At 41.7% G+C, this 17,021-nt stretch overlaps 1 protein-coding gene across 2 annotated transcripts in view; it reads right to left on the reverse strand.

The window, feature by feature from the left end:
* CHST11 (carbohydrate sulfotransferase 11) overlaps positions 1-17,021 on the reverse strand; it is a 176,331-nt gene that overhangs the window by 86,494 nt on the left and 72,816 nt on the right. For both annotated transcript variants that reach the window (XM_054088080.1, XM_054088071.1), the window contains exon 2: positions 14,734-14,819. In XM_054088080.1, the coding sequence (XP_053944055.1) occupies positions 14,734-14,819 (86 nt within the window). The remainder of the gene's footprint in view (positions 1-14,733; positions 14,820-17,021) is intronic.

Raw genomic sequence — 17,021 nt, forward strand, 5'->3', positions numbered from 1 at the left:
ATGTATAACAAAGCATTGGGCATACAAAAACATCACTTAACAAGACTGGTACAAAATTTGTCGGCAGGACTGAGCACATCCCTAATTCATCGATTTTAGCGGCTGCTGGGGTATGCACACACACATGTTCATATTTGAGCATGAGAAAGCAGTTTGCCCTCAGTCTGTAAAGGTGTCTACACCAATATGGGCTCTCCCTCATGTCACTTGGATGAACATTTTAGATTCAATATATATTGACGGATGCTGCAGTGACAATCTTATATGTCAGAAAATCAAATGGGTACATCTTGATTTAGATTCAATATTGTCAGAAGCAATATTTGGCTTGCCTTCAAGTAAGTGAGGAATATAAGAGATACATCTCATGGCAGCTGTGGTGTAGTTTTGGTAGATGCACAATTTAACTTGTAACCAGTAATTATACTTGCCATTTTCTACAATCAAAATACTGTGCAGACAATAGTTATACCACCGACTTGCCCCTGAGAAATAAATTAACAGGCATAACTCATTTTGCAAGTGTGGAATGAGAGACATAACATTCTGATGACAAAGAAATACTAACAGCAAAGCCAGCAATAAAATGTAGGGTGTGCTCATTGTGTAAACTAGCTCAGACAATGGCATTAGCTGAACATAGCTGCAGCACAGCGGGATGCAAGAACTGCGCCTTGCTAGGCCACTGCTGCTGTGACTTTGACATGGTGATGTTTACTGTATTATCATTATGGTGATTCAATGAAAGTATTAATGTTCCCACACTTAGAGACACAAACTACAGTATGCAGGGCTGAGTATCATTGAACAGACGTTAATTCTCCAGGACCAGTTGTTCAATGTAGCATTTATAACACAATGAGAGCTGCTAACAATGTGAATGGAGTGTTTCCTTAAGCCTGTGCAAATAAGGGACTGAAGCCTGAGCAACGTAAGCAACAGGGGAGTCTTTCTGCTGGCTTCAGTGGCCGCTGGATGAGACTCCTCTTATGTGTGACATAAGGGGCTGCTCCAACATCTGCAAGAGCCATTGGAAACACAAGCCAATACCTACATACTCTGTGCAAAGCCAATCTACACAAAGCAAGAATCACTTCAATGTACAGCTACTAAAACAAGGAGCAGGCTTGGCAGGTAAGGAAGGAAGGAACCTTTTTTAGGTTATTTTCAGATACAGACAACCAAATACATGGATTATTATCATGTTGGTACTTACACAAGTCTGACTTGTGAGTGAGAAGACAGATCTTGAACCTGCATGACTGCAGGACAGCCTTTAATAAGAGGTGGCAGTACTTTGCCAATGGTCGGACAGGGAGGTTCACTGTTTTAGCAGATGATACCTTCTGTCTTACTTCTTCAGTCACCAATTTCACTACACTGATAATGCCATGAGAAGCAGAAATCAATTATTCATTAAACCCGCCTAAGAAATCATTCTTTTAACCCATGTATTTTGTTTCAAGATCATTTACACTTGGGTAAAAAGGCAGTTTTCTTCCTTCAGCGTCAATATTTTATACAGTAACTCACTTAAGAGCCCAAGTGAAAATTGGCATGGGTCCATCAAAGGGGACCAGGGCATGATACTCTGTGCAAGGCATGAAGATGATGCTTTAAAACTCCATATTGGTAGCTGTGTAATTCAGAGATCATAAGCAGGATACACAGAAAGAGATTTGTTACATCCCTTCTGAAAACAAAGCCCTTCGATGCATTTACATGTCAGCTTCCCATGACTTCTCTAGAGCTTGCTGGAGGTGGAACCGCAGACTTTATGCCACCTGTTTTCTAGCTCCCTCCGTTTTTAATAAACAAAAGGCCTGGCCTGCCATTACTTCTCTGGCACAAAAGATTTTTTTCTGCCTTCTCATAAAAGAGACATACTGCTTCTTATAAACCTTAAAGAAGACATTGAGCTCTCTTTATCAGCAGACAGACAAAAATCTTTTCTGTAGCCTGTTGTTTTGTTTGGGTTTTTTTGACTAGTTCACTAAAAATAAACAAATAAATGAGAGCATCATTTTCAGAGGGAAAAGTCTCTCCTGTCTATCTGCTTTGCCACAAACTGTCCACCCTTGTTCTCCCACTGGCTAGCTCCACCACTTTCTGATAAAGCCACGATCATAAACCTGCACCGTAACCCATGTAAAAGTATTCTCATCTTTGTAAGATAAAACAGTAGGAGTGGGAGAGGGAGACTGAGCAGAGCTGATGTCTTCAGGCTGAGAAGGAGACCTCAGAGTTGGAGGAAATGGGGAGGAAGAACGGCGAGAACAGGAAATGGGTCTCGACAAGGAGACAACCTCACCCTCTCCACACAGCTGCGAATTCAGCAACAGTTTATTAATCCCATTTACACAAAATAAAAATAGCTGCAGAGCAAGCAGCGGAATCACTCTTATCCCTACAGCTAGACACCCTGCACGCTGTGTAACTGAGCCCTACAAGGCTGTTTGGGAGCTGGGCTTGACTCAGCTATGTGCATTGTACTCCCCCATCACACTGTCAATGCAAAGTTTTCTATGGTGTAAAATTTACTCCCAAACATAAACAACCACATATTTGTATATGCATATTGCACTCTTTTTTTTTTTGTGCTACTCTAGAGCCCCCGAGTCCTTGACAGAGGCCAAGCCCTATCTGGGCTAGAAACCGCACAGAAACAAGGCAAAAGTACCTCTGCAGACTCAAATCCACACATCAGGTAGAGCACAGAGCAGAGCCTTCATTGTTCAGATGGAGACCCGGATTAGCAGCAAACCATGCACAAATGGGAGCGAGCATAGAGGGGGTGAGAGAACGACTTGCCCACTTAGTGACAGAGTGTCCATGCCTGGACAGTGCCATAAGTTTCCAGGCCATAAGTAAGTGACATTTAAATGTAAGAAAGTCCATACACAGGGTTTTTATAGGTCTAAAGATATTGTAAAAAAGAACAGAGAAGCCTCTGCTGTGCCTACACAAGCTGCTCAGAATAGCCATTCTCAGCTATTACTTTGTAAGAGTGACATCACTGGCACAACAATCTCTTCCAGAAAAAATGCAGCAGTTGTGGAAGTACCTAATATTGCATCTCACCTTCACCACAGGAACCTTCATTCAATTTACATTAAATAAGATGTTATGCTTTGGAGAAGTACCAACTATTTCAGCTTCTTCTTACCAGTTCAATGAAACATTTATTTTCTCCTTCAGCTGAGCTTACTATGAATATTTAATGTATCAAAATGAACTGAAAGCTACCACTATGCATCTGCTCTCCAGCTCTCCATCCATCTATTGACATCAAGGCTTAGCTCCCAAAATATGACATTAACTATATTGCTAAGTAAATGTAACTCCTTGAAATAACATCTCACAAGTAAAATGTATGCGTGGCAAAAGCCAAGCCTGACTTGAATGGATGAAACTGCCCTCTGCCGCTAGAGACGTCTTTGTTACTTTGGCCCCTGATGTCAATTCCCCACGCCAGCTTGTATGTTCATCTTCTGTCCTCTAATTGAATCAATATTCACTTCCTCTTACTAATCCCCAGGTGCTTGTCTGAAATTATCTAAGAGACAGCCCACATTTACAAGGAAGAGAGAAAAGATTTATATTAAGACATTAATTTGATAGCTACAAAGTTCTGCTAATTTGCTGTGCAGCCAGGCAATTTGACTGTGGGAATATTGTGATTTTTATACTACTCCTCTGCAACTTGGATGTAATGTTCTGCTTTTAGCCCTGTGCTGGAACCACACTCAGAATAATGGTTCAGATGTGTTTTAAGATTGAAAAGAAAGGAACGCTCCTTCCTGGATTTTCCAGGCACCAGAAATACATATAAACTCCAGTGCACTGTAAGTTTGCCAACTCTCTTTGGTTTGGCTATAGTTATTATGTCATGACCAGAAAAAAAAAACCAGCAAATCTTTACAGCATAAGACTTCAGCGCTTTCTACTGCAACAGAATGTGTTGAATGGTGAAAGGGAGATAAAACAATGGTTGCAATTATAGGTCCCTTCTGATCCCCTGGATCAAACTAAATGTTTGGTCTCTTTAGAGCTTAGGAGTTTTGCTATCAGTTTTCAAGAGATTAGGTTTCATTTTTTCCCCATGTTATGAGTGGACAGGAACACCTACGCTAATAGTATGCTGGAAATCCTAGAAAACAAATCCACTGTCCCACTCCAATGCAACCACACAATAGTCTCAATTTGAAGGAAAAAAAATATGTCTTTTTATTCTGGCTCCCTCAATTTGCTGTTGCCTCATGAATGTAGGAGTTGCTCAAACTTAAGATCCCATCTACACCAGGATATACAACTCCTACAGGTTGATTGAGCAAGGAAGATCTACTTGATCCAATATGATTGCTACTATGTTATTTTTATAGAGGAAGAAAAGACATACATAATATAAACACTGTTTTTGCTGTGTTGAAATGCTGTAGAGATACTACTTTGTAAAAATACTTTTTTTTTTCCATTTTCTTTCCACACATATTCCATCTGAGTAAGAAACAAAGCCTGAAAAGTAGTGAATAAAAGCAGTTTAAGAGTGGCTAGTTCAGGTGATGATTACTGAATCTTTCAATCTAACGATTAAACAAGCAAACATAAGAACAACTCCAACAACCAGTAATTAGGGTGTTCCCCCATGCTTGCAACAGATATCCTCTGGTTACAGGGATTCGGCTCCTGGTTCTCTGGTTTTGGGAGAGTGCCCTGCCCACCAGCAGCAACAGCTCTGGCCTCTCCAGCTTCAGTGAACTGTTGCAAGGGTCTGAGCATATCAGACAAACAAGATTGACAGAGCAAGCACAACCTTCTCCTTCTTCTAGTAAGGCCAACAGGTGAGCACACAAAGTCATAAGACCATGACTCTTCCTCTTTTATAGCCTCAGATCATCATGACAAGAGACTTAATAAAGAGTCTGTTACCCTGAATTCCTGCTCATTTCTTCTATTTAGTTTCAGAATGCAAGACAGCATCAACAGGAGAGACTGAAGACACTTACCACAGTGTGACCCACGTACATGCTTTGACCATCCCACTGCAAAGCAAGGGATGTACAGTCAAATCACCTCAAATCCATCAGTACCCCCACAGGCCTGTAAGATTAATCCAAATGCAACCCAAGTGTTTCATAGAATCACTAGGTTGGAAAGGACCCACTGAATCATCGAGTCCAACCATTCCTAACACTCCCTAAACCATGCCCCTCAGCACCTCATCCACTCATCCCTTAAACACCTCCAGGGAAGGTGACTCAACCACCTCCCTGGGCAGTCCGTTCCAGTGCCCAATGACCCTTTACGTGAAAATTTTTTTCCTGATGTCCAGCCTGAACCTCCCCTGGTGCAGCTTGAGGCCACTCCCTCTTGTCGTGTCTCCTGTCACTTGGGAGAAGAGACCAGCTCCCTCCTCTCCACAACCTCCTTTCAGGTAGTTGTAGAGAGCAATAAGGTCTCCCCTCAGACCTCCTCTTCTCAAGGTGTACTCAAGGCGCAGTCTCACCAGTGCCAAGTACAGAGGGAGAATAACCTCCCTGGACCTGCTGGTCACGCCACTTCTGATACAAGCCAAGATGCCACTGGCCTTCTTGGCCACCTGGGCCACTGCTGGCTCATGTTCAGTCAGCTGTCAACCAACACCCCCAGGTCCTTCTCCTCCAGGCAGCTTTCTGGACAGACTTCTCCTAGTCTGTGACACCACATGGTGTTGTTGTAGTCCCAAGTGCAGGACCCGGCATTTGGTCTTGTTAAACCTCATGCCACTGGTCTCAGTCCAGCGGTCCAGCCTGTTCAGATCCCTTTACAGAGCCTCCCTACTCTCCATCAGATCCACGCTTCCACCCAGCTTAGTGTCATCTGCAAACCTGCTAAGGGTGCACTCGATGCCTTCATCCAGGTCATTGATAAAGACATTGAACAGAGCTGGACCTAGGACTGAGCCCTGAGGAACCCCACTTGTAACTGGCCTCCAGCTGGAGTTAACTCCATTGACCACCACTCTCTAGGCCCGGCCATCCAACCAGTTTTCAACCCAGGAGAGTGTGCGCCTGTCCAGGCCAGAGGCTGACAGTTTCTGAAGCAGAATGCTGTGAAAAACTGTGTCAAAGGCTTTACTGAAGTCCAAGAAGACTACATCCACAGCCTTTCCCCCATCCAGTAGTCGAGTCACTTTGTCATAGAAGGCGATCAGGTTAGTTTGGCAAGACCTGCCTTTCATGAACCCGTGTTGACTGGGCCTGATCACCCGGTTCTCTTGCATTTGCTTCATGATAGCACTCAAGATCACCTGTTCCATGACTTTCCCCGGCACTGAGGTCAGACTGACAGGCCTGTAGTTCCCTGGATCCTCCCTGCAACCCTTCTTGTAGATGGGTACAACATCAGCCAGTTTCCCAGCTACTTCTACTGGAAAAATTAAGTACGAATTCACAGCGAGTTTCTGTCATCCCCACATTGCATATTTTCCAGCTGACCTTTTTGCTCAGCCCTGTCTGTAACCATGAAACTCACTTCTCTAGCGCTCTAAGCGAGCAGTACGGATTGGACTGTAGCACCCGTTCAACCCACCCTTGACCTCTGCAGAAACTTCAGCAAAGAGAAAACCTACTTGGAAAGTGTCCTTAAATAATCTGTGCTTGACTTAATGACTTACAAACTTGTACAAGAACTCTACAGGCTGCCTCCCTGCAGTACCATGAATTTCCTTAGCACTCTAGTGCCAAAAGACATGCTGGCTTCTGCAGCCACAACTTTCAATATGCAGTATTTTAATCTCACTTTGTCTGGGGTATTTACAGAGAAGCAATCTGGGATCTCTCTGCATAAACAGAGAAAGAAATTATTGCACTTCTACTGAAGAAAGCTTTGGGAAGGTGCAACTGGTTACACTACTGAGATTAATTTCTATTGTACATAGCTAAACATGGATGATATTTACATCAATATTACATACAATACCAATAAATACTACAGATCAGTTTGTAGGACTTGAGGTGCTGCATCATATACCGTTAAGTAGGTAAGAACAGAACCTGGGGAATCTAATTTCTCAAAAGTAATTGCAAATTTAACAAAATGTTAGTATTTAAGTTAGATAGTAAATGAGAATTACAAATACCAGTATCTAGTTTTTATGTCTAAATTCCCTCATTTTCATAATTATGCCTGTTGGGGTACGTTACAGTCCCTTACAGAGACAAAGGTTGCAGCTGGGCCCTCTGGATATAAAGAGATTGTCCAGCCCTGTTGCAAATGGGCTTCATAGAGTTAAGAAACCTCCTTGGTAACAAAAAAAAAACCTGGAAAAAAATGGCAGATCTTTAAATAAACACAGTTGCTACCCCTCACATAATGGAAAAAGCTGCCCATAAACTTTCTTTTGCACCAGAAATAAGCAAGAGTGGCTACAGTTTACAAGGTCCAGGCTGAGAATATTGGAATACAACTGCTTAGCTAGTGATGCTGGAGTGTTGAAATGCAGATAGGATGCATTCTGCCTCTGCAAGAATCAGTGGCAGAAATCTGTCCTCAATATACCTGTTTGCAAACACTGATATTTTCTCACTGCCCTTTGCTTCCCAGTCCTCAAAACCACCACATCCCTCTGCATTCTGACTTACGACTACCTAAGTTTTCTGCTTTGTAATTTTAAAGTGGGAAGGAAAAAACCCGAACTTAATGCAGAGAAAGAGGCAGGTGCCGTATAAGAACATTACTCAGTTCAGAGCAAGCATCTGACTGAACCAGCATGGTTCAGGTCACCAGAGGCTCTATTTGAAGACAATTAAACACAAAAAGCTTCACTCCAGCACTTTGCCTGGTGCCATTCATCATCACCTCACATGAATGGCACCAGGCAAAGTGCTGGAGCCCAGGTCTTCTCTCCACACAGCTGCCCAAGTGCTTGTCTAACAGGGACCCCACACATTCCATACAGATACCTATCTGCGTTATCCTCTTTCCCCTTCAACATATACAAAACTTTTGGGTTTGGCTATGTCTCCTGTATATTAAATATTTCTTCTAGTACTTTTATGTCTCCAGAAAATCTTTATATTAAAACTCATATGCTCTCAAAACAATTAAATATGAGTCAAGCACTGGAGAAATTCAACAGGTGTCTCTGCTGCTGCTTTTTCTATCAAGGAAATCAGAGCTATTTTGAGTGACAACTGTATTTTTTAATTTCATGCAGGTAACAAGTCTTTTATTAAACACAGGTGCCCAAAAATTCATCCCAATGCAATGCAGTAACTTGAATGAGCATGTCCTGGAGATAATTTTGGCCTTGAGTGCTGGTAGTTACTGTACATTCTTGCCTGATTAATTCCTCTTGGCTTACAAAGGCATCCATCATGTCACAACGAATGATCTATGAAGCACACTGTACCTGAAACCCTCCGCTCCCTGAGTCATTTCTTCCTCAGCATCTAAAACAGGCTCTTATCACTCGTAATCAGTAATTAATAACAAAGCATGCTCACTAGTGCAATTTTTCTGCTAAGGTTAATGTAATATTTCATCCCAGGCCAGCTGCTGTTCTATGACTTCTAAGCACGACAGCAACTAATGTCTTTGCATAAGAAGTTATTCACAGAGTATATCAATTAGTTCCTCCTTCATCAGCAGGCATTTTGCTATGGCAAGGGAGGCTAATCAGATATAAAGTTGTTGCTTATCGACAGGAGTATGTACCCAAACTTTGGCATCGTACATCGACTTCTCTTCCCTCTCTATTCTGCATCTTTTCTATTAAGGAGTTTTTAAACTATGTTCAACCAAATACTGTGATTATAAGCTACGCTTACCAGGCTGTTATCTGCATAGATTTGCCTACAAAGACCAGCATCAATCACACAACATATCTTTTCAGTATTGGTAAAACTTTTGGGCCGCTTCTTGGCCTCAAGGACACATACGTATTTATGACCATTGTCTCAGTTACAAAGCATCAATAAATTCTAATGTATTACTCTTTAGATAAGTTGCACTGTTTCTAATACTCCAAAGCTCACATCAGGACACCTGTACTGCTGGCCCTGGGAGAAATTTGGCACACAGCACATACATATGTGAAAAAAGGAGAAAAATCAGTGTGTATCATGGGTATATAGCACTAGTGTAATCTTCTTGTCTTACTCAAATTGGCAAGTAACTTTGGAGACCTACATTTTATTCCCCCTTTTGATTGACAGAGTAATCGTCTGGCATCTCAGGTTCTTTTTGCATGATGTGGCTGACACATCTGGCTTAGGAAATTCATGAAAACAACAGGTTGCTTGTACTAGCATAGCATCATGAGCTGTTCATCCTCCTTGTAGTCTGTCCTGGCCACCTTCTGCTAGAGGTAAACAGCAGGAGAACTGGAATTTTCATCCTATTCAATGCTCTGACCTTTCGTTCTAGTCTTTCTAAGAACAAGAATCTGTAGCACACAGAAACAAACTGCACAGTGCTCACCACCTCAAGAACACTAAGGGCAGAAACACCAGGTTTTAAGCACTTGGACTTTTGACTCAAAGTGCTATGGATGATGTACACATAGATCTTGGACCACGAAGCTCACCACAAACACCTGTCCAGGAACTGGTATAGCTGCCCACAGAGTTATCCTATTGAGCAGAAATCAATTGAAGATAGGAAGTTACCAAATCAGATGAAAGTTGAGTGATGTAGGCTGAACTAGGTTGATGTTTGCTGATGTTATTCAGACACCCCAAGTCATGATTAATCATGCAGCAGGTCTAAAAAAGGAACATTTGTGGCCTGAGGTGGCTGAGGATGTATAAACACTGTCTGCAAGGCAACATCTTGCTTTATTCTTTTCACTTGGTGGGAAGGAGGGTATTAAAAAAAAAACAGGGAAGTAATAAAAGAAATGGGCCATTTCCGAACAACTCCTCCAAAACAGTCCAATAGAAATACATAACACAAAGGCAATGTAAGGTCCACAGCTTTGACTCATCAGGTTTAGCAAATGACTAGGCACTCTGACTCCAGCTACATCAAAAGCAGACAAGTAAAAATACATCTCTTTGACAAAAAGAAACGCTTTTAAAAAGGCAAGCAAAAAATAGCAAAAAGCGTGACCTTTAGTGAAAAAGTCATGGGGACTAAGGAATTAAAGTCAGGCAAGGTCAAACTAGAAACAAACTCATCCTTGGATTTGGATCCTGATAGACACTGTATTGCATCTCTGCTGTGCTCCTCTCAGCAGTCTAGATAGTTAGAGCAAACGATGATGCAGCCTGTATTTAATGAGAGTTAAGTGTTAATCTTGACAAGGAGAAGATAGATTCTAACTTTAAAGATGTAATTATTTCCCATTGCTTTAACATTTGGCCTATTTTGGTTTGCAATTTCTTGTAATTCAGCAGCACATTAATTGCACCAAACTGACCAATGTTAACTGCTACAGTGTGCAAGCCTAAAGTATGATGTTGGCCAATTCTGAACTTCAAGTGACTCCAGCTCATAGGCTGATCCATAATTATCTGTTATTTTTGGAGCAGTAGTGCTGTACAGAGTCAAACAAATTACAAGACACAGATGTATACGTTGTCTTCTAAGAATATGTCCTGCAAATATTTGTTTACCCGTATTCTTAAATTCCTGGGGTTTCATACACAAAAAAAAACACCCCACCCAAGATACAATGCAAGCTTATGTCACATTCCTGCAAAGCTCTTAATCTGTGTTGTTACACTTAGGTTTTCTCCTTTGCTACTTGATGTGTGTTGAATTATCTTTCTCTTTTCATTTACAACTATGTGTGAAGGAAAATAGTTCTGCTTAATACAAGTCCAAATTGGCTTTTTAATGAACTCATTAAAGTAATGGTCCATTCCAGCCCTCAAAATTTGCCGCAGGTAGCTCTGCACCTTATTACTAAACCTCTACCTGAAAATGAAAGGGGGAAATAAAAGATGCTAGGGTCTCAAATACATGCTGCACACCGCCTTCCAAGTATGCGGAGACCACAGCCTGAAAATCCACTTAGTTCAGTTACATTGATTTTTCTTTTTGCCACAGTATAGCAGCAATCATGAGAAATCTTGCAGTGAAAGCCCTAGAGAAGAAATCTTTTGTCCACAGACAAACGCATTTCCCACATTCTGTCCTGTTACAACAGGGAAAGGAGCAAAAGCGTTCTTCCTGCTTTTACAATAATCACAATGACAGACACTCATCTAAGTCATAAGTAACACATGGGCTTCATCATGGACACGTTCTCTAGCCCTAATTCAGTGCTATCTCCACCCATCTATCCCTTCCTTCTCCACAAAACATATGAAGAATTATGAACAGTCCATTGAAAATTTGACTGTAATTCCAGTATTCAACCCTTACAAATTCACCCTTTTAACCACCTCCAGATCACCGCTACATTTGAGTTTACTCAAGCCAAATCTTCCTTTCTGTTTTGGAGGGGGTTCTTTTCTTTTCTTTTCTTTTCTTTTCTTTTCTTTTCTTTTTTTTCTTTTCTTTTCTTTTCTTTTCTTTTCTTTTCTTTTCTTTTCTTTTCTTTTCTTTTCTTTTCTTTTCTTTTCTTTTCTTTTCTTTTCTTTTCTTTTCTTTTCTTTTCTCTTTTCTTCTTTCTCTTACCTTTCCCTTTCCTTTCCACAACTATTTACCAAGCCAAAAAGAGATTCAAGAGACAAAAGATGGCATTTGCAAACAAGTCAAACAACTCCATAGAAGGAAATAAAACAGTGCAGGATCAGAGAGGCTGTTACATGTCAACACAGTAAATATCCACAGTCAAATTCTCAGCTGGTGTAAATCAACCTGTCTCCATCTAGGTTTACGAGGGCAGTGCAACCTGATGCTGAACACACAGTAAAAACCCCTTATTCATGTCAAACTACAGCACTTTAAATTTGAGAGGGTATTGACCCTTTCTAGCACCTATTTTAATTGATTTCCAAACTTTCATCTCCTCTGACAGGGAACAGCCAGGAGTACATTTCATGCGAGGATGTATGGGCCCTTAGTACAACCCCAAAGCAGAGAGCCCCATAGAGTCTCTTCCCTTGACCACCTCTCTCAGGGGTTCTTGGGATGACCTTGGGAGCAGCAGCAGTATTAGTCATCGTTGCACAGTGCTGCCTATGCAAGGACACCTGAAGCACGTAAAATATATGCTGCACTCTGCACAGCAGAAGATGGCAACACCTAGTTGGGCTCTCTCATTATACAATACCATGTAAAAAACTTGCATGTGGGCATGTTAAATGTTTCAAGTTTCCTACCCTTAAAAAATCACAACTGCACTTAGCTTGGTAATCCAAAGCCATAGCTCCAGGGCATCTTTCAGTGGCCTAAGTCTGGTGTTTGCATAATATAGATTCCTTTGAACTACAAATATCTGATCCATCAGCTCCGCTGTTCCTCTAAAGTAGCTAAACTGAGTGCCAAAGAGATCCTATGATGGCATACAGCCATTGGCACCCAGGAGAAAAATGTGGGTTCACAACACCAGGAGTCCAACAGGTTCTGATACTCAATTAGAGATCTAACCAGTGTTTTCATTATCTGCATCACTAAGAGAGATATTTTGGCCAAAATGTCTTCTTGCATATTGTTATAGATTGACTTCTGAGCTGACTTTATAAACAGCTGATTACAACTGCTTCATCTGGAAAGATTAGGGGTACGATCTCCATCCCACCCATCCTCACAAGTACTGATGAATTCTTGAGGAAGAAGCACCCTACTGCCAGAATACAGAACAGTCTCTAACCTACCACCTTAAGAATGGTTAGCAAGACATCTCTTTGGGCAAAAATGGAAAAAGAAAGGTGGCCCACATAGCTGAAGTAATACCCTAGGGGTCATCTGTTGTCTTCTACGGCAGCCTCTACTCATAGCCTTTTCTTGCTACTGTTTTTCAACCTTAATGATTCTATGATTCTGTGATTTCCAAAATGCATGCACCTGCTTCCCTGACATAGTCAGTCCCTTTAGGGTTGAGTGCAGCATGCAAAGCTTCATCCACAAGCAACCAAACACTACCCAAGAACAAAGGAAGGAACAAAATCTAAAAGCTTGATAAGAACCGATGTCAGCAAGCTGATGGAAACACTTCAGTGTGAAAAACGTCATCTGCTTAGTTCAACACTGCCTTGTCAGAACTCCCTCACTTCCTCAAACATTGACTTTTCTGTCTGGCTCACAGGCGAGCCTGGAAAGGGATGCTAAAGGTTTGCTTGGTCAGGGCACAGAGAAAGGAAGAAGCAGCAGAGAAGGAGCTGCCAGCTGTGTCTGTTGCTTTAGGATGCTCAGGAAATCTTTTCAGTTGACCAGGCTTGCAAGGGCTCTAGGATTATGGCCCTTGAATGGATGTGGATATTTCTTTCTTATGGGATAGCTGTTAATGATGTTAAAGGGCAAGGACGTTTTGACTGACACACAGCAGATCCCAGAGAGAATAATCACTCACCCAGTCTCTTTTTCCCTCATCTGCCCTTCTTGAGCATCTGCAAAGAGGCTTTAAATTTAACCTGCAAATGCTAATATTTTTCCTTTGTAGTACTGGATTGTTCTTCTTCAGGGCTTTTACATGCACTTTCCTTTTATGCAATGCTAACTCACATAATGGTCAATAAAGGCCAGTATTTTAGTATGATAAACTTATGTTCCCAGCCATGCACAGAATTCAAATTGAATTAAAAAGCTAGTCTATGTTCATAAAAACAACACTATTGAGCAAATGGAGCTTTACTGCACTACATAACAGATATCACATACCTTTGGGTTGTTGTCAATTCTTCGCATAAATACTTTAAATCACTTAGACTTCATTTTGCACACTATATAGTGAGTCTCTTCATAATCAAATAGTATTTAAAACATTTACTGCCTTGTTAAATCTAACAAGTTAGATTTATTGGGATAGTCACTTTCTGTAATAGCCAATTTAGTAAAACTCAATGTATTCATTGATGGATAAGTATATAATAGGCAGTTGTTAAACCTTAATAAATATGTTTAATAGTCAGCTGGCATTTTCTCTCAATGGCAGCACTTCCTCTCGGCTGCCAACAGGAAATGCTGCTCCTGAATGTGCCAATTCAGCCCACATGTAGGGAATAAATTAAGCTAAAGGAGTGATGAGGAGCATGGATTTCAGGTAGCTTTCCTGTGCTGCTTGTCACAAGAAGAACTCTAGCTGAGGCTATCCCCCAGGCCCATAAAGACTGTCAGATGTTAAATAGCTCACAGTGTATGGAAGAGTACGAGCTACTATGTTTGTCTAGACTCTATACCAGCAATGAACGAGGACAGGAAGGGCAGCTGGCTACTTGAAAGCCATATAAATTATATTGATGTATTATTGTTGCAACTTGCAGTCTTACTGCACTCCGTGTTTCATGTATATGATGCCACATTCTCTCACCTCTCCCAGCCACTCTTTGTGTTATAGACAGGTTAAGTTACAATGTCTCAGATTCTAGCTAGATATAAAAGGTACCTTTTTTAAAGCTTTTAAGTACGGAAAAAAAATTTAGAGGCGTCTGCATCATTAGACAACTAAAAATCTTTAAAAATCAGGCCGTTAGCTCAAACTGTAGAACTTTATGGCTAATCTCTGCAGGTCTCAGGATCAGTTCTCCAAGCTGAAGGCAGCTGCTGCATATAAATGACAAAAACTCAAACCAAAATGCCTTCAAGAGAGATTGTATTCATATGCTGGGCTGGGAAGTTTGGTCATGGATATGAGACACTCACCTGGGTAGGATTATACAGTTCCTGGAGTGGGCTCCTGGATCCTTTCCGGCAGCAAATGTCCATCCCAAATGGATTTCTACGCATTACTGCAAGGGGAAATTAAAATTAATACAGGTTAGCAATATTGGTTAGCAGTAACCTATTGCAACACCTACAGCAAAAAGAGATTTTCCAACACATCAGGGAATACTAGATAGTGTTGTATCTTAATTCTTAATTGTCTGAGAGCTAAATTCTTTACTGTAGAATTTGCTAAAATAAAAAAGCTCTCTGATACCACTCTAGTAAAAGCTGTTATCCAATGATTTCCAGCTTGGGTGCCCAAAACTTCAAGTATAGAGACCAAAGCAACACTATTTTCACTAGTGCTAGGTACCTGCTTCTCTAATCAACAAGGAGGAGTCAGATGGATTCCTATAGTCAGCATCTCTGAGAGGTAACATTGGAGACTTTCTCAGCCTAAATACAGAAGTACACAGGATCTTAATATTAAAAGATCTGATTTTAAAGCTTTGGGTTTTTCTAGAATAGATACTCAGCCATACATGATGCATACACAGTCAATCTATCCTGCACCCTCAGCAAGTCTGCAGAAGACACCAAGCTGAGTGGTGCAGTTGTCACACCAGATGGACAGGATGTCATCCAGAGGGCCCTGGACAAGCTGGTGAAGTGAAACTGTGAACCTCATGAGGTTCAACAAGGCCAAATGCAAGGTCTTACAGCTGGGTCGGGACAATCCATGATTTCAATACTGAATGGGGGAACGATGTGATTGAGAGCAGTCCTGTGGAGAGGGACTTGGAGGTGCTCATTGATGAGCTCAACATGAGCAGGCAATGTGCACTGAAAGCCCAAAAGGCCAACCATATCCTGGGCTGCATCACAAAAAGCATGGCCAGCAGATCAAGGGAGGTGATTCTGCCCCTCTACTTTGCTCTTGTGAGACCACATCTGGAGTTTACTATGTTCATTCTGGAATCCCCAAGATAAGACGGATATGGAACTGTAGAAATGAGCCCACAGGAGAGCCATGAAGATGATCAGAGGAATGGAGCACCTCTGCTGTGAGGACAGGCTGTGAGAGTTGGGGCTGTTCAGCCTGGAGAAGGGAAGGCTCCAGGGAGACCTTATAGTGACCTTCCAGTACCTGAAGGGACTACAGAAAAGCTGGGGAGGGGCTGTTCGCGAGAGCGTGTAGCGATAGGAATAGGAGGATGGCTTTAAATTGGAAGGGGGAAGATGTAAGTCACTCATTGGGGAGAAATCCTTCATGGTGAGAGTGATGAGGCACTGGAACAGGCTGCCCAGGGAAGTTGTGGATGGCCCCTCCCTGGGAGTGTTCAAGGCCAGATTGGATGGGGCCTTGAACAGCCTGAGCTGGTGGGAGGTGTCCATGCCTGCGGCAGGGGAGTTGGAACTGGATGGTCTTTATGGTCCCTTCCAAACAAACCATTCTATGATTCTTGCTCAAAACAATGTTTTGCTCTACGTATTGCAACTGAATATTTGACTGATCTGAAAATCAAGATATGCTATGTTATCCCAGTTGGAGACCGGCAAGTTTTCAAACCAAAAGCTTTGTCAGAGGTCTGATCAAGCAGAATTTTGGATGATAAAGTGTTTCCAGGAGAGATATTGATCTGAGCCCTCGCAGGCACAGAGATCACTGATTTCAAGTTATACCTTTGTGTCCATAAAAGTCTACATTAGAAATCATTCAGCTGCTACCCCCTTCTGTAGTCATGAAGTAAACAAGAGCTTGCTGGTCCTTCTAATCTCACGTGGCCCACATCATGCTCTGCAAGCACTCCTCTGCCCCAGCCTGCTCTGCTAACTACAGAAAGAGCATCAGGCAATCAAATGTCTGCAACAGGCGTTGCAGCAAGGGGAGATTTGTCTCATCAAGCTTTAATTAAGACATAACCAAAAGGAAAGAAGAGATGTTCCTGCTGGGAATCCGAAGGCATTAAGCAGAGTCAGGCATACTTTTACCACCACTTGCCATGTTTTGCAACCAGAAGCTACTGAAGTGTCCTATAGCAACAGTTCTGGGCTGCACCCCTTGTAGATACGATATTGCAGGCTTCAAGCCAAGAGTCAGAGAATACAGTCAAGCAATGTTTTAATACAGAGGACCAATACACAGTCATAATTGATATGTCAAGCAGTATGAACCATAGAAAATTAAATACAATTCCAGTCTGGAAACATAACAGATTCACTTCATATCTGTTTTTCAATTGAAGTTAATTATCTAAGAACATTGAAAATGTTGCTTCTCCCCT

Source organism: Cuculus canorus, chromosome 1 (genome assembly GCF_017976375.1).
Source record: "Cuculus canorus isolate bCucCan1 chromosome 1, bCucCan1.pri, whole genome shotgun sequence".
NCBI classification, from domain to species: domain Eukaryota; kingdom Metazoa; phylum Chordata; class Aves; order Cuculiformes; family Cuculidae; genus Cuculus; species Cuculus canorus.